Below are 18364 nucleotides of genomic sequence, written 5' to 3' on the forward strand. Positions count from 1 at the left end.
TCTATATGCCCTCCAAGACCTGAAAATACTCCAGTTGGCATAATTTGCTTTTCTGGGTTAAAGTCCAACAATCATAAAATTAGATCTTTATTTTTAAAAGAAAATATTTCTACTCCTCCTGTTATTTCTTATTGGAACAATCTCTTTCATAATGTAAATTGGACTCAAGTCTGGTCACTGCCCCAGAAGTTGCTCCTTACAAATAAGGTTAAGGAAATTTCATATAAAATAATTAATAAAGTCTATCCTACTAAACAATTTATACAAAGATTTAAAAGTGATATCGAAGTAAAATGCTCCTTTTGTGAAAATTCCACTGAAACCATTTCCCATTTGTTTTGGTCCTGTGAAGATACACAGTGTTTCTGGAAAGATGTTGAGAACTTTATTGCTGGCAATATCTTAAAAACCTTTGTTTTATCCTATAGGCATGTGATTTTAGGTTATTATGGTAAAACACAATGCTCAAAGGATATTGGATTTATAATTAATTTTATTTTATTTTTTTGTAAATTTCATATCCATAAATGCAAGTTTACAAACGGCAAGCCCAATTTCATAGTGTTTAAGAAGGAGATTAAATTGTGCTTAGATGCAATGTCAGATTCTAAAAATAGTAAAGCAATTAAAACTACTACAATATGCTCTTCATTAAACATTTTTGGATAATAGAAATCTATATTTTTTTTTTACATAGATAGAATGCATGTATTTCCTGCAACAAAGTATGGAATGTACCCTCTTTTATTTCCTCTTGTTTTTTTTTTTTTTTCTTTATTTCTGTTTTGTTCGGTTTACCCTTATGTAATACAGATTGTATTCTGATGCATATTATGTTTTGATCCTGTTCCAACTCTGTCCATATTTTGCGTTACAGTTTTTTCCAATTGCTAACACACAATTTTTCAAACTAGTCTGGTTTTATCAAAACACTTAACACAATTCACAAAACCACACACCCAAACTGCAAAATACCTCATATATCCTGCAAAATGAAGCACTGCAACCGAAACTACACAGAGCATTATCAAAATCAAACTTTTGCATGAAATGGCACACACTTCATTCATATTACCAGATTTTTGCCTAACCACCTACACACTTTTGGGCATAATGAAAAGCACCCCCATCTTTAGTATGCTTTGCCATAATACTAAAATATGTATCAGATTGTTCACATGCACAGAAATATTTGCAGATACACACACATGCTGTTGCAACATTTTTATTTTTTTTCCTTCACTACAGTAAACAAGTCAGTACAACATAAGCACAGCAGATATATTTACATGGGACTGAACAAAAATATTCTTACAAAAAAAGTAAACTGAAAAAGAAAGTTTCTGAAAAAAATATATATTACAGTAAAAAAAACAAACAAAAAAAAAAGGCAAGAAAAATAATTAGGCAGCATCTTGCCGCACAGCCGGGTCTGGCCACAACGCCTCGTCAACATCACAGGCAATATCTTCCCTTGCCAGACATCGAGGGAAGAAGCGCCTTGAGTGCCTTATCCATCCCTGAATTGCACCCACATCAATCTCATCACATGCCTCTTCCATGGCCTGCACAAGAGGCATGCGCACAAAGGGCTGCCTGTCGTATACCTTCCACCGCCATGCCGAAAAGAATTCTTCTATGGGGTTCAGAAATGGTGAGTATGGTGGGAGGTATTGCACGAGAAATGTTGGGTGGTCAGCAAACCAGTTTTGGACTGGGGCTGCACGATGAAAGCTCACGTTGTCCCATACTACAACATACCGGTTTCTTTGATGGTCTGCATCATTCATACGCTCTGGTGGTATGAGAATGTTGTGAAGTCTGTCCAGAAATGTGAGAATATGGGCTGTGTTGTATGGTCCAAGTTTGGCATGACAGTGGAGGACACCATGCATATTGGAGATGGCAGCGCACATTGTGATGTTCCCACCACGTTGGCCAGGAACATCTATAATGGCTCTGTGGCCAATGAGGTTTCTCCCTCTTCTTCTGGTCTTTGCTAGGTTGAACCCAGCCTCATCTATAAAGATGAACTCATGTGGGATTGCATGAGCATCCATTTCCAGTACTCCCTGAAAACAAAGAACAAAAATCACTCAATATGGTGTTATCCAGTACACTGGGAAACAATGTTGTGTGTAGTGTACTGCAGTCAATATAGTACTTACATCCACATATGCTCGTCTGAACTTTGTTTCTTTGAGAGTTTCTCTCAAACGGCACCTTATAAAGTTGTTTCATTCTGATTTGGTTTCGCTTGAGAATGCGAGCCAATGTGGACAGACTAACTCGTTGAATGTTGTTGAATAAGGTGTTGTCTTGGATGATGTGGCTTTGAATTTCTCGTAATCTGATTTCATTATTTTCCAAAACCAAGTTTACAATGGCAGCTTCCTGTACCCCGGTGAACATTTGGCCCCTTCCTCCACCATGGTGTCGTCTCTCAGTCCTTTAGAAAAAATAAAATAAAAATATATATAGGGCTTGGACAATGCAGCCTAAATATTTTCCCCCACAGTAGAGTACATTGTACAGGAAACTTGTACAGTTCATGAATGGCTGATGTCATACACTAAGTAAACAGGTGTCACCCAACTGATACACTATGACATGGGGTATACTACATGTGTACTACATGAAATTTTGGTTACATACCTGTTCTCCAGTCTAAAGGTCCGGATGACAGAGGCGACAGTAAAACGGCTCAAGTTTGGCTGCACTCTCTGTCCAGCCTCACGCATTGTCAACCCATGGTTGATGACATGATCTACTAAGGTTGCTCTGATTTCATTTGAAAGTGTTTGTCTTCTTTGGCCATGAACTCCTCTACCTGCTCTACCCCTACCTCTCACTCTTCCTCCCCCTCTTATTCTCAACCTCCCTCTTCCTCTTCCTCTTCCTCTCTCTGCAATGTCTTCCATTGTTGTTGTAAAAAAAAAAGGTTCTCACCTGTGGTCTTTTCATAGTGCTTACATCCTGATTGAAGTGTTAACAATTAACCACTGAGGTGTTTGGCCAGGTGGCACATGTAATTGGCCAATTAGCTCATGTAGTGTCATTTTGAATAGCAGTGTTTTGAAATGGCAAACATGTGACTTTATGTCAGATTGTTGTGTCTTATGCAGAGAACTGTATTTAGTGAATTTAAAAAGTGCTATTTTGAAATGCAAAATGTGTGTAAAACAGAAAAGGTGTTTAGACTTTTGGAGACTTGAGAAGAAGTTTTGCTCTCTGTGTGTCAGTTTAAATAATTGTGCTGTGCATGTCATTTTAGTGTGTTAGCAATTGGAAAAAACTGTAATAAAGCATTAAAAAAAAAAAAAAAAACATTGCTGTAGGCTATATTGTTTTGTTCAGCTGCTTATGTTATCTCGGCTCGCATTCTACAAGCATTAAATAGTGCAGCGCTTCTCGGTTTCCGTTGACAGTAAATCCCGCCTCCTTTGATTTGATTGGTTATCTCAAACATTTTGACATTGATAAGCGCTTTTAGACAGACTGAGCACACTGATTAGAGTCTTTGTGGGCCGCGCCCGCGCGAACAATTCGTCTGTGCTGACGGAAAGATGGGCCTATGGACTATTTACTACAATTCATTCATACATTTACATTGCAAAGGGCCGGCCCACGTTGTCCAGCGGCCCACAGGGAAAACTCCCGGTACTGTCGATAGCCTTGTCCGCCCCTGGGGGAAATAATGGGCGTCCAGTGCCACAAAACAAGATCACTTACCTTGTAATTATTATTGCTATATTATTATTATTATTATTGCCGATCGTCTGTTTGAGCCAACCGAGTACACTCCCGAAATGCCCTATTGCAGTCTGTAAGAAACTCTCTCCGCGCCATGTCCTGCTGCTGATGAAAAAAAAGTCTACTACTACTACTTTCTTCCTCGCCGCCAAATGTTTTTGGTTAAAAGGAAGTTGCGCCAGACTTGAGCACATCGTAACCATTACGTAAGTGCTCGTTCACAATCTCATTAATAATAAAACGATCTGAATCGTGCGTATCACCATATTAATTAGTCATGAGAAGGATTACAAACAGTTACGACAGGCAATGTCAACGTGACACAACATCTTTATTTATTTAAATTATTCATGATATAGTGACCCAAGCACTACACTGAGCTTACCTCATCAATCATCAAGAGTCAACGACATTGACGAAAGGGTGACGCACACACGGAAGAGCCACTTTTGCAGGAAACTGAATAGATAAATTTGGAATTAGGTAAACATTATGTTTTATTGACAGCACTGGGCGTAATGACAGAAATCAGAGTTGACAATTAAATGGTACTTTCGATGAAAGGAGATAATTACTGAAATGTAATTTCTTACAGATGAGGGAATCGTGAATTGCTGGACAGACGGATGGCTGAAGCACACTGGCTGACTATAGAGATACACACAGGAAAACAATGGGGAACAGACTATGGAGAATATCGTTGGAATACATTCTTGAGTTGTTTCCTATACATACATGCTTATTCCGTCTTCTATTTGTTTATATTATTGTAAATAATTTTGTTTTACATTTGTAAATACATTTGTAATACATTTTATTTATCTACACACCACACGTTGTATGTGTTTATTACAAATTCAAACAGTAAAACTGTCACAAAACTAACAGATCTATAAGAACCAATTCTTTTCTTGTATACACACACACCAGCACATGAAAGCAGTATTAAAAATCAGGTAAACAAGAGCAAACCTTTACCAGAAACATGAATATAGTTTACTACAAAAAAGAGTAAAAAAACAACAACAACAATGAAGGAGGCCTGCAGATGTTGAGAAGAACCATGGATTCAACATTCATAATGATTTTTCCCTCCATAATGCATAAGAATGTTCTATGATGTAGATGAAATTCTCTAGGCAGATTTAAATTCGTGAGTAAACATTAGTGATTGCAGTACTGTACAACATTTGCTGGATGTTTGTGTAGGCTATGTAATTTTTGGGGGAAGTGGGAAAAGATTATAACAAAACCACTCATTAAAAAACAATAATAAGCATGTACTTTCATCAGTGTATGTCTATAGATGAATATGTTATAAAATCAATAGTGAACACACCTGTAGTTATGATGATATAATTTAGTTTTTAATAAACGTATTACTAGAATAAACTGCAGTGCAGTGAATAATGAAATTTCATCAACATAAGAGTGTTTACTGTGCTGTGTTAATTGTTTTGAGAGCAACAACATTCATTCATTTGAAGACATGTGTTAGGATTAAAATAAATACAAATAAAAAATGTATGCTATAATTATTATGTGTAGCCATAGTTGTAGCCTATTTATGCTCACTGTTCATTTTTAAAGATTTATTTTAGACAAAATCCTGCCATTTGCAATCCTAATCTGCTTGTGCAAGTACACCACACCACCAGGTGGTGGTAAAGTCCCACGTTTTTTATTTCGCAAATAACGTGTTAACACGTAATTACGCGTTAACACGTCATTTGCGCGTTAACACGTAATTACGCGTTAACATGTCATTTGCGCGTTAACACGTAATTACGTGTTAAGGCGTCAGTTTCACACGTTTTGGCCCTTTTGGCCTTCCATACTCTCCCAGCTAACCAAAATACGTGACTGTTACGTAACTGCAACGTAATTTGGTGACCAAACTTTCGTCGTGGCGACGTAACTAGTTACGTCGTGGCAACCGGAAAAGTGAAAGGTGCCTATACGTCGCCACAACGTAACTTTGTGACGTTGCCAGTTGGTAACTGCGACGTCGTGGCAACGTTGTGTATCAATAGTTGTGTGTTGGTCATCAGTTGGTAATTCTTATATTTATTTATTTTTCTATGGGCGGAAATGCAGTAGTTTAACCTAATTTATGTCCTCATTTGCCCAAACTAATGTAAAGGCTATTCCAACAGTTGTGAACGATGAATGCAGACTCGAAATGAATTCAATTCATTTATTTTGAAAAACACACAGAACATGAACAAAACTCCAAATAAAAATAATGTAATACACTCAAACTATAAATAAAAACATATAGCCTACAGCGAAACATAAAATAAAAGCATTCAAGACGTTTTGCTCTCAGTATCATTAAAAACATATGCTATGCTAACGTAACATTTTGCTAACATATATTTCAGACGATCAAGGAAATCACAGAGGTAAAAATATTAACAAAGTAACTTAAAGTAGACTGTGGGTAATGTTACTTAACCAATCTGACGCAGCTGTTGAACTTTATTGCTATAAAACTGACGAGAAACACGGACAAACGTTGACGCTGTCCTCTCCAGCAGCTTGAATGTTTTCCCGGTTGCCATGGCAACTAACGGCCACCTGCACTAACGTAAACATAACAATAAAAAAAGGTTTTGCGTCTTTCCAAAGTTAACTTTATACATTTTTATAAAAGCCATTTATTCATTGTCACCTCGGAAAAATAAATTCTTCTCTCAGAAAAATTAACTTTACACTCTTATCAACATACTGTGGGCACGCGCGCACTCCATTTGTGGAGGCGCGCGCTGTATGTCACGTCACTATATATAAAAAGCAGTCATCCATACTCTGATTTGGTGAAAAGAAACATTTTTTTTTTTCTTAAGGGGACATTTCAGTCTTGTGTCTGACATTTAATTACACGTTTTATATTGCAAATTCTGGTAATAATAACATATAAAGAATGTGTAAATGATGGTAATGAAATTACGAGCACATGACGTTGCTGTTACGTTGCCAGTAAGTCATGGAATGACCATTACGAATAGAGGACGTATCTGGAACGTCCTTGGTAATCTTGTAACGTTAGGAGAACATACTGACGACGTTGTGATATGGTAATTTGATGGTAATATTATTACGGGCATACAACGTTGTAGTTACGTTACTAGTAAGTCATGGAATTACCAATATATTACGAATAGAGGACGTATCTGGAACGTTCTTGGTAATCTTATAACGTTAGGAGAACGTACTGACGACGTTGTGAGATGGTAATCTGAAGGTAATGAAATTACTGGCATGCGACGTCGTAGTTACGTTGTCAGTTAGTAAGTCATGACATTACCAAAAAGTACGAATACATTACGTAACTGTTACGTCGTGTGTTAGCTGGGCTGTTCCTCTTTTAAAATTAATGCGCTGTCAATATCTTCTATAACGGACGCGATGGCGGAATCTATACATCTCAGTTCTTCAACAACAGCCATCATTGTTGTAAACTAATTGACCTTTCGCAAAGACCCGCCCCCCTTAGTTACTGTTGCTTTGTCCGACAAGCCGTGGCGCTGTCACGCCATACAGAGTGGAAAATACATTGCGGTGCAAAGAGGAAACTGACAACATGTCGACAGACAAGACAGCAGGTTACTTATGATATTAAACAAAGTCCCAGCTTTCAAACTGTGTAGTTATTAAAAAAATTCAAACAATAAAAAAACGTAAACCGATCATCTCTTCCTACTAGTCCATTCATGGCATCAAATAAACATGAATGAACATGAGAATGAATGTTGTTTCAAACGCGGAAAGACGTCAATATGCACAATTTTTCAAGTTTAACTCCACCGATGTTAATCTTCTAACTCCTGACTGCTTTGTCGGACAAAATAGCGGATGCGGCGTTCTGATTAGTTAGATCTCTTGTCAACTCCCCAAGCGCTCTTTGATGACGTGGCTGATTACGTTTCTGGTGATAATCTGTCAATCATCGCCCTGACAATGTGATTGGTCCGAACAGTTTCTGTTCGTGCATAATTACTCCTCTACGGATCGAGTCCAGACTGAACTCCCCGACCTCAAAATGTTGTGGGCGGGGCTAAGTTCGGCTGGCATCCAGGCTAACTTGTCTCCTCAGTCCCCAGACGTTTGCAGACTGTTATAAAAAGAAGAAGGGATGCCACACAGTGGTAAACATGGGCGTTGTCCCAACTTTTTTGAGATGTGTTGATGCCATGAAATTTAAAAACAAATCTTTCCCAGGCCAGATTGGACACCTTTGTGGGCCGTATGTTTGACACACCTGTCCTAAGCCCTTGATCATTTGGAATCTGCTATGGAGTTGATTTATTAAATAAATTTTTTCCCCTTGTTTAATGCAGCATTCTATATGTATGTGTGTTTGGGTTGTTTTAGATATTTAAAAAAATAATAATTAATATATCATTGAGTTGTTTGTGGTGATATGCGGTGTTGCATTGTGGTGCGTTGTGGTTAATGGAGCTGCCTGAAGTGTACATATGAAGTAGATTTTGCCCGAGGGAGTGAGGGTTTGTCCATATAAACTTCCCTTGTCCACTTCACGAAGTGGAACGCACTTCACAAAGTGGAACGCACTTCAAAATGGCGGCAGGGATCCCCCCGAGGGGAAGTGCTTAAGGAACTTTGCGAGTGCGTGTCTAAAATTGGAGTGGAACGCAGCCAGTGTCACTTTGCTCACATCTGATTGTCCAATTTTAGTTTGAGATCTCTTACCCAGAACAAAACCTGCCTCGGAGCAGGTTTGCCATAAAGCATAAGTTACCATGGTGATGAACACAGCTAAAGGCCAAGTCACTTTCATGGTACCTAAAGTCCAGGTTTGGGCAAACTAATCTGAAATTTACCTGGCTATCCAGCTAATCCGACTTCATGGAGGTTGCCGGTTTCAAAGACGAGGCTTAAGCTCAGTTCCAGACTAAAATCCATGTTAGAGCTGTTTTAACTGAAAACAACTTAAACTGACAGATCTTAAATAGGTCAGTGCCATTGTTTTGACTCAAGATGCACACCAGTAATGTTTTTTTCCTTCTTCTTTTTTCTAAGGCACGTTTATAAAATCTAAATGCTCTAATTGAACTAAAGACTAATCCTGGTGTATAAGCCTGTCTGTGAAACCGGGCTCTTCTCTATTCATTGTTAATGAATGAATTTGATTAAATCCACAAAGTTTAACATGTCTGCTTTATCAGACAATATTGACTCAAACATCATGCATTGAATTCAAGCAACCCTTGATGCTTTGGGAAAGTACATCAAATCAAAGTAAACATCAAATTTTCATTTTTGGGTGAACTATCCCTTTAATAAGTGATATCTGGTTGCAAAAATAAAATTAATTAAAAAAATACATAAATATGTGAAGGGTACTGTGGTGCAAATGGCTACTGGCTGAGGGAGGCGACTTGGAGGATGTCATCGATAAGGTGGTGCTGGAGCAATTTATCACTCGGCTCCCGAGGAGAACGGCCCGAGTGGGTCCAGTGCTACCGTCCCACGTCGCTGGACTCAGCCATCCATCTAGCGGAGGATCACATGGTGGCGTGCCCAGGGGTCGGCGAACCCCTTCCATCTATCTCTCTCTCTCCTTCTCTTCCCCCTCCCTCTCTCTCTAGACCTGTCCCTCTCCCCAGGTCCCGTCCGCCTGGCCTACCTCGTGTCCTTGTGAACTGAACAGGGCCAGTTCTCCGGACCAAGAATCCCGCCCCCCTGGGTGCTGCCTGGCTGGACCCCGTTCCTGCTTCTCCCCTTTCTCCAAGCCAACTGTTTCACCCTCTCTCTGCCACGAGAGCGGCGGGCAGGTCTGGGCAAGCCTGTTGGCGTTGCGGGGACCCGGAGCATTTTGTGGACAGGTGTCCGGTGATGGAGGTCGGGACAATGCCTGATCAAAGCCTGATTGCAGCCGAGGCATTGGATACAAGCCGCATGCTTAGGGTGCGGTGTGTGCACGGGGATGTGGTGGAATATCCTTTAATGCCAGTCGTTATTCAATTCAGGAGACAAAAGCATAATGTTGAGGTGGCAGTTAACCTGCACCTCCGGCATCTGATAATTTTGGGAACCAATTGGCCCGCGTTCACTAAATTACTGGGGTGTCTCTTAGGGAAAAAAGCTGGATGGGGACGGGCGTGTGCAGGTGGGAGAAGCTGACCAGGGACCAATGAGTACAGCTTCGAAGTCGGAAGACTTATTCTTTCAGAGCGCGATGACTTTCCCCTGGAGCAGTCTCAAGATGAAACGCTAAAACATGCTTTTGAAAAGGTCAGTGTCATCGATGGTCAGCCTCTCCAGCCTGGACGCATGCTTACTTATCCGTATTTTGCGATTATAAAAGATAGGTTGTATCAAGTGACCCAAGACACTCAGACAAAAGAAGATACAACCCAGTTATTAGTTCCGAGAAGCCGCAGGGAAATGCTTTTCCACGTGGCTCATTCTAACCCAATGGCTGGTCATTTAGGACAAACAGCAACACTAAATTGCCTCATGACCCGATTTTTTTTGGCCGGGCATCCACGAGAATGTGCGCAGGTCTTGTCGTGAATGTCAGTTGGTGAATCCACGGGCCACTCCAAAAGCGCCTTTGCGCCCCCTTCCTTTAATGCAGGTCCCCTTCGAACGAATTGGTATGGACCTCATTGGGCCATTAGAGCTATCATCGAGAGGGTATCGTTTTGAATTAGTCATTGTGGATTATGCAACGCGATATCCTGAAGCAGTGGCTCTCCGCAACATTTCCGCTAAGAGTGTTGCGGATGCACTGTTTAGTTTAATCTCCCGAGTGGGGATTCTGAAAGAAATCCTCACTGAGCGTTTATGTCACGTATGTTATGCGAACTTTATGAGTTATTGGGCATTAAATCGATTCGTACCAGCGTCTTTCACCCACAAACGGATGGGCTGGTCAAACGGTTTAATCGCACGCTTAAATCAATGATTCGTAAATTTGTCCAGGAAGACGCCAAAAATTGGGATAAATGGTTAGAACCCCTGTTGTTCGCTGTGCGAGAAGTCCCGCAAGCCTCCACAGGGTTTTCCCCCTTCGAGCTTCTCTTTGGTCGCCAGCCCCACAAGGTACTGGATGTTCTGAGAGAGATTTGGGAGGACGGACCATCTCAATCAAAAAATGAAATTCCGTATATGATGGACTTGAGAACAAAACTCCACACTTTGGGGCAGCTATCCATGGAGAATTTGTGACAAGCCCAGGACAGACAAAGCCGGCTGTATGACAGGGGGACTAATTTACGAAAATTTGCACCAGGAGATAAAGTGCTTGTATTGCTCCCCACTTCAAGCTCTAAATTACTTGCAAAGTGGCAAGGACCGTTTCAGGTCACACGGCAGATTGGTGTCAAATTTAACACCTCAATCTCCTTAAAAAATGTAATGAGGCAGAACCAGTGATGCTGGCGACGGTGATTAGCGGAGAGGATGATCTCGGGCCAGAGGCGAATATAAAAAAACAATCCTTTGCGCTGGCCCCAGGTGGAGATCACCTCTCGCCCTCACAGCTCAGCAGGCCATATAGATTGCCTGAACACAAGAAAAAGTAGTTCAGGAAGAATTAGGAGCAATGCTTGAAATGGGAGTAATAGAAGAATCCAGCAGTAACTGGGCGAGCCCGATAGTTTTGGTTCCCAAAATGGATGGCTCAGTACGGTTCTGTGTGGATTACCGCAAGGTGAACGCTGTGTCGAAATTCAACGCGTATCCAATGCCACGGGTGGATGAACTGCTTGACCGGCTCGGTACGGCTCGACATTGGACTTAATGAAGGGATATTGGCAGATCCCCTTGTCGCCATTATCCAAAGAAAAGACAGCTTTCACGACGCCGTTTGGATTACACCAATTTGTTACTCTTCCGTTCGGGCTGTTCGGGGCATCGGCCACCTTTCAGCGTCTCATGGATAAAATTTTGCGGCCCCATGGTGCATATGCTGCTGCTTTTCTGGATGATATTATTATCTTCAGTAATGACTGGCAGGAGCATATGCAGCATTTGAGGGCCGTCCTGAGATCGCTGAGGGGGTTCACGGCCAACCCGAAGAAGTGTGCAATTGGGCGCGTGGAAGTAAGGTATCTGGGCTTCCACTTGGGACATGGACATTTTGATAAGACAGCAGCCCCAATACCAAAAAGGAGGTTAGACAGTTCCTTGGGCTGGCGGGATAGTATAGAAGGTTTGTACCTAATTATTCGGACCTCACCAGCCCTTTGACTGATCTGACTAAAAAGGAGGCACCAGATACTGTCCAGTGGACGGAGCCATTCCAGCAGGCCTTTACCGAGGTGAAGGCTGCTGTATGTGGCGGGCCATTGCTTCATTCTCCTGACTTTTCTCTCCCTTTTGTGTTGCAGACTGATGCGTCGGACAGGGGGCTGGGTGCTGTCCTGTCCCAGGTGATAGAGGGGGAGGAACAGCCGGTGGAGAAAGAGTGTTTAGCCATCAGGTGGGCCGTCCTCACCCTCCGCTATTATCTTCTGGGATGGGAATTCACCCTCTGTTCGGACCACACTCCTCTACAGTGGCTCCACCGCATGAAGGATACCAACGCGCGGATCACCCATTGGTATCTAGCTTTACAGCCTTTTAAATTCAAGATTTGTCTCTGTTGTGCGTGTGCACTGTTCTTTATGTTATTGAAGCTCAATAAAAGACTCAGTCAGCAGTCAAAGCAACCCTTGTCGTCTTTCTTACCTATGAACTTTGTTCTTTTACCACAGGTATATACAGTTATTTTAAACCAATTTATGCTTTAACAACATTGTGTGATGACCACAAAAGTGTCGTATTTGTGTTTTAAGAATATTCACAATTGTCTTTTATTTGAACACAAGTTATAGTATTTTGTTTAAAAAAAAAAAAACAATTATTTCAAGGGGTTTTATTTTTATGTGATTTTCCTACTTCAAAGTTAATGGTGTAGTGTTTGCTCTGGACCAGCAGGGGCAGGGTCGGGTGACGGGTTTACTGAATCTGTGTGAGTTGCGAGTTCCTCATTACTGCAGAGAGCTCGAACCTGATACACTGTCTCCTCGTTTCTCTCCTGTTTTACAGGTGGGTAAATGTACAAAAATAACTCAGAGCTAGGATTTAGCCCGGCTGAAATGTATGTGAGATATGAGTGGACTGTTTTAGTGAAATAATTTTCGTTATGGCCTGTTTCTGATTTAGTTTGAAACGAGTTTGAGATGAGAGGGCAAAGTCCAGCAGAGTAATGGTCGACTGACAACGTGCACATTACGTTAGAGAGTGTTGGGAAAATTTATTGATTATTAACGTATTACCAGTAGAGAATAGCTTGCATGAAAAGCACTGGAAAGTACCGGGTTTTCTGCACTAAGAGCATCAAGCGCAAATGAAATATAAGTGTATTCAAAGCAAATTACAGTAGCAAGCTGTGGAAGGCACCAAAGAAGCCATTAAAGCATGTTTTTAAAAATATAGCAATTATAGTAGCAAGCCGTGGAAGGCACCAAAGAAACCATTAAAACATGTTTTTAAAAAATATAGTGGCTGGCGATCCGCCACCATTAAAATCAAAGCTGAGGAGTATTCATAGATAACAGTGGCAAAACGCCAGGGTGGAGTTAAAAGAAAAAGATAACTAGAGGAATACTAATTGGTTCTGTAACGATAAGAGAAACATATAAAACGAGCTGATTAACGCTGTTTAGATCAGATGCGATGCCTGATGAGAAGCTGACATCTCACTTTGTTGCCTGGCAATAAAGAATATCTTTTGAAGACCTGGAACTTCTGACTCTGAGAGCTTTTTTGAGAAGAGAACAGAATCATCTTAGGACACTGCAGACTGGCCACAACATAATTGGCGAGCAGCAGCCAGGAGCAGCGAGAGGTCAGAGGTGGCCCCCACGGCGGGACTGCTGCAGGAGGCCCTACAAAACAAAAAGGCGCCAAATAAAGAGGTAAGCACTTTTGCTTATATTTGTTTTGTATGGCCCCTTGTGAGCTGATGCCTGGGTGGTAACTATAAGACCTCAGCAAAACGAACCTAAATTTAAATTAAAATAATAAATGAAAGAATTAAGAAAATTAAGATAATTAAGATTAAAATGATTTATTGTGAATATTAAAATGAGGAACAATTTCCGGGTCTTTGAAGATAGCGCATGCGTAGACTAGTAGTATTTAACACGCAGAAGTGCGTTGTGCCAGAAGTTGGCTTTAGAAGTATTTAACACGCAGAAGTGCGTTTTGCCAGAAGTTGGCTGTAGAAGTAATATTTAACACGCAGAAGTGCGTTGTGCCAGAAGTTGGCTTTAGAAGTATTTAACACGCAGAAGTGCGTTTTGCCAGAAGTTGGCTATATAAGAAGTGTTTTATGCAGAAGTGCACCTCTGTCTGCCTGAAGGAGGCACAGAGGAATGTGTGTGCGCAGAAGTGCGTTTGTTGTTTGATGTGTGTCAGGGAAAGCCTTGTGAAGAGTGGGCAGCCCTGTAATTGTGTTGTATAATAGTGTATAAAGTGTAAAGTAAGGAAAAAAGTGAAATAAGGTGGATAGAAGAATTCTTTGGCTTTGTATAATTTGCATTGAGGAAAACAGTATGCTTAGAATTGATGAAAGTATTTAAAGGTATTTTTGTGAATTGGGAAAACAAGCTTATTAATGGATAATGAGAATCAAAATAAAAATGGAAATGTAAAATGTGAAAAAACTTATGTGAGAACAAAAAATACTCCAAAGAGTTTGTGTTGCAGATTATTTGGACATTTTCCAGATTGCAGACGCTGTGATCCAAATAAAGAAACACAGCCATTGATAAATAAAATAAATAAATAAGACTGAATTGTTTTCCCACTGTCACAAAAATCAGAAAAAAGTTAATGTAGTGTAAATATACTGTATATGAAGTGTGAGTGAAATCCCGGGTGTGTGAGTGAGCACTGAAGTGTCCGTGAGCTTGAGGAGGGGAGAGAGGTGTGTGCGTGTGTGAGTGTGCAGTGGAGCAGAAACAGAGAGATTCCTTTCTAAAGAAGCAACAGTTGGCCAGGATCCATGTTTGAGTTATTTGTTTCAGAATATGAGAAAGATAGAATGAGGGAGTGTATGAGACTGCATAGAGAAGAAACCAAATTTAGACAAGCATTAAAAGAATCCCAAGGGATACGAAATCATTTTTGGCTTGAAACTGAATATATAGACATTGATGGGCAGAGAAGGGAGCTTACTGAACAGAAAAAAGAACAGTTGCTGAAAGATTTAGTAAAAGTCACCAATGCAAAATTGATTGAAAAAAGAATGGCCTATAGTGGATTGGAGTGAAGAAATTAAAAAACAAATAACACTTGAAAAGCTAAGGCCATATTTAGCTAAATTGTGCCATCCCAGAACAACACTTCTGGAAACATTGCTGACAACAGCAGAAATAGAATTAGACCCAATTCTCATTCCCTATTTGAAAAGAAATGTTGGGTATCGTTGGCCTCAGGATTTGGGAGGAGCAACTATACTAAAAAATATTTACATCATTGTAAGTACATGCACAAGGCCAGTACAGTGGGAAAGTGACAGGATTTTTAAAGTAGGGAAAAAAGGAGTTAGAAGTGTCACAACCACTAACTGGACGCTGGGAAAACTGACAGTGTCAGTGGTGCTGAGGAACAACCCAGAACACATACATCACTTGTGGGTGGAGATAAGGAGGGGCAAAAGAGAATTAGAGGAGCAGCCAGTGACTGTGGAAGATGACAGACCCTCAAGCAGAGAAGCAGAAGCGAAAGAGGGGGAAGAAGGGGAGGAGGATTTTGAATACTAGAGAGAGAGAAAGTTTGATTGAAGTGTTTGAGCCATTGGATTTTATTACTTTTCCCAAAACACAATTGCAAATTTCAGTAACAGTAGTGGGAGGATTTAATGCAAATTTAACCCCATGTCTCACTTATTCATATTGGGCAGGAGGAATAACAGCAATTGGGCGGAGAGTTGAGGAGAACGAGCTCTGGAGTTTTGAATTGATCTGCTTGGGGGAAGACATTATTTGGAAACGCAACAATTACAGTTGGCTGGATCTGGAAGACGTGACTCCGAAGCCATTGACTGAGGTACAAATAAGAGCAATTTTAAAATACATGAGAAAAAGAAAGACCATCAAACTATTGTTTTAAAGTCCTCAACCCAGTACAAGTCCGGTGAAGGTCAGGGGTCGAATACTTTTAGTGGTCCTCATCTGACTAATCCGGTGAAGAATTCAAATAAAATTGGAAAATGATTTAACTGGGGTTAAAGAGATAAAAGATTGGTCACAAGACACAATGGCTTCGAAGTCACCGGAAACAGACATACCAGTAGATCGAATAATAACACAATACCCCATATGCAGAGATATTATTAAGAAATTATCAAAAAAGTGGGAAAAAAGGACCAAAAAATTAAAAACAAAATGGCCAGCAGAGGGAACATTTGATGTAGCAATGTGTAGAGAAATGAAAGCACTAATAAAGAACCATAAGCCACATGACAAAACCAAGAAAAGAGAACAAAAGAGACAAAAAGAACAGGAGGTTTTAGATCTCTTCATACAACAAGCAATAAAAGATCACAAGAAGAAACAATTGGAAGAACAGAAAAAGAAGATGGAAGAAAAGGTGGAGCGCCCACCTCCCTACACACCTCCCTACCAGGAAATAAAAAAGCAAATGCCTATGGTAAGAGGTACATTAGAGGTGGATGGAAACTTAAGTGTTGTTGAAACTGATGAAGAGGATGATGAAGAACAACAAAGAAGAGAAGGAGAAAAGGAGTATGCTCACCAAAAAGATGATGAGCAAGGAAGCTATCAAGAGAACAATGGACAGAAAAAAACTAACAAGCCTGTACCAGTGAAGAAAAGGCTAACAGCAACCACGAAGACACAACAAGAACAAAGGGAAGAAGAACAAAGGAACTCACTGATGGACTGCTCCTATGTAAAACAAAGAAGACAAGAAAAAGAACGAAAAGGAGGAGGAAAAAGAAATCCATTATTGAACAATCCCTACTTCTATATGGGAGAAGCCATACAGGAGCTGAACAGAGCTGGAAGAGATGGTGACAATGAACCCATGACAAGAGAACAAGAAGAAGGTGGCAGCGTGGACCCATTGGATCATGAGCTGAACAAGCTTCAGGAGGCTGCAGAAAAGCTAAGTCTGGAAAAACAACAAAGATGCCTGACTGAAAGGGCTCGACACCTGAGAGGGAACCTTGAGGAAGAAGAGAATGAACATTGGCAAAGGAGAAGAGCACACTCAGCCAGCCCATTGGGAAGACACAGAAGAAATAGCTCACAGGAGGAATATAGAAGGGTCTCAGGAACCCTCCGACTTGAGAGAATACCTCCAGGGGATCCAATGTGGAGAAACAGAGAAGAGAGACAACTCATATCCCCTGCAGAGTCCTTGCCAATCCTGACACCATACCAAACAGGAAACCTGGCAGAGAATTGGGGTGATCTAAACCCCTTTCAAGCACAAGAGAGATACTCTCCAGGAGGATACAACTCAATGCTGCAACCGGAGGTCACATATGACTTGATAACCTCTGTATCCCAGGCACCTATGCTACAAAAGAAGAGCAAGCAACTCCCCATTCTGATTAAGGGGGAACAAGCGCAATACGTGCCCTGGGCGGGACAAGATTTAGAAGGACTTGTGGCTCGTCTACCAGACATACATGAAGGAGCTGGAAAGTGGATTCGTCTACTGGAAGCAGAAACAATAGGAAAGATATTGGCCATTGGAGACATCAAGGCCTTACTGGCAAAGAGTGTGGGAGGAGCCAAGACCAACGAGATCCTTGAGGATGCAGGTTTGAAGTCTGCAGTAGGAGGAACAAGGAAGGATGCCACCACCTTTGATCAGTACCGATCCATGATATGGAGGGTACTGAGGAAACACTACCCGACACAAATGGATCCCAAGCTACTGAAAGGAGAACAGCTGGGAGAAATGGAGAACCCTACCTCCTATATCCAGAAACAATTAAGAAGATGGAAAGAAGAACTGGAAAAGGATCCAGAAGGAGACATAGTGATGACAACACTCTTCAGAACTGCCATAGTGGAAGCCATGCCCTCAGCAGTAAAAGCAAGATTGGAAGATGTAGTGGGCCTGAACTCAAAGACAACAGAGGAGTTCTGTGACCATGTGGCCCATGCAGTGGAACAATATATGAGGAATGAACAAAAACTGAAGAACCAAGAAAGAGAACTTCAAAGAAAACAGCTAGAAGACCTGACCAGCAAAAAGAAAAAAGTTCAAGCTACCCTGAAGAGTGGTGAAGACCAAACTGGAGTGATGGCCACAGTGAACATGTCAAGCCCACCTATGCAAGCTTCAGTTGTGACACCAGCACAGGCTCCAGTAATGGCAGCAGCACCAGCATCAGTGCCAACACCAGTCCCTCAGAACACGCCTGCACCTGCAGGAGGTGTGCAACAACCAAATGCACCAATTGTGATCTATTTACCTGAACAGCAGAGCAACAGGAACCCAGCTGAACAACAGCAAAGAAGAAGAGGCACCCTGTCCAGTGCTTCCTGGAGATCAGGTCTATTTGAGAGTTTTTAGGAGGAGATGGAATGAGCCAAGGCGAGAAGGACCT

General features: G+C 41.1%; 1 protein-coding gene and 1 long non-coding RNA gene across 3 annotated transcripts; one reads left to right on the forward strand and one right to left on the reverse strand.

Moving 5' to 3' along the window:
• Nucleotides 1–1218: 1218 nt before the first annotated feature.
• Nucleotides 1219–3827, reverse strand: LOC137030655 (uncharacterized). The gene is made up of 3 exons (XR_010896450.1): nt 3733–3827; nt 2169–2449; nt 1219–2072 (listed from the first exon to the last, which is right to left on the reverse strand). It is a non-coding gene; the product is annotated as an uncharacterized lncRNA (long non-coding RNA).
• A 2195-nt stretch (nt 3828–6022) lies between these two features.
• LOC137029987 (involucrin-like) lies at nt 6023–18330 on the forward strand. 2 transcript variants are annotated; one of them, XM_067399875.1, is made up of 2 exons: nt 6023–12816; nt 13494–18330. In XM_067399875.1, exon 2 carries the CDS (start codon nt 16036–16038, stop codon nt 18328–18330), a length of 2295 nt encoding a protein of 764 aa, XP_067255976.1. In that variant the 5' UTR covers nt 6023–12816; nt 13494–16035. The 2 variants fall into 2 exon arrangements, with proteins under 2 accessions (XP_067255976.1, XP_067255977.1); XM_067399876.1 differs by having other exon boundaries at nt 15680–18330.
• Nucleotides 18331–18364: the final 34 nt, after the last annotated feature.

Source organism: Chanodichthys erythropterus, chromosome 11 (assembly GCF_024489055.1).
Source record: "Chanodichthys erythropterus isolate Z2021 chromosome 11, ASM2448905v1, whole genome shotgun sequence".
In the NCBI taxonomy this organism is placed as follows: Eukaryota; Metazoa; Chordata; class Actinopteri; order Cypriniformes; family Xenocyprididae; genus Chanodichthys; species Chanodichthys erythropterus.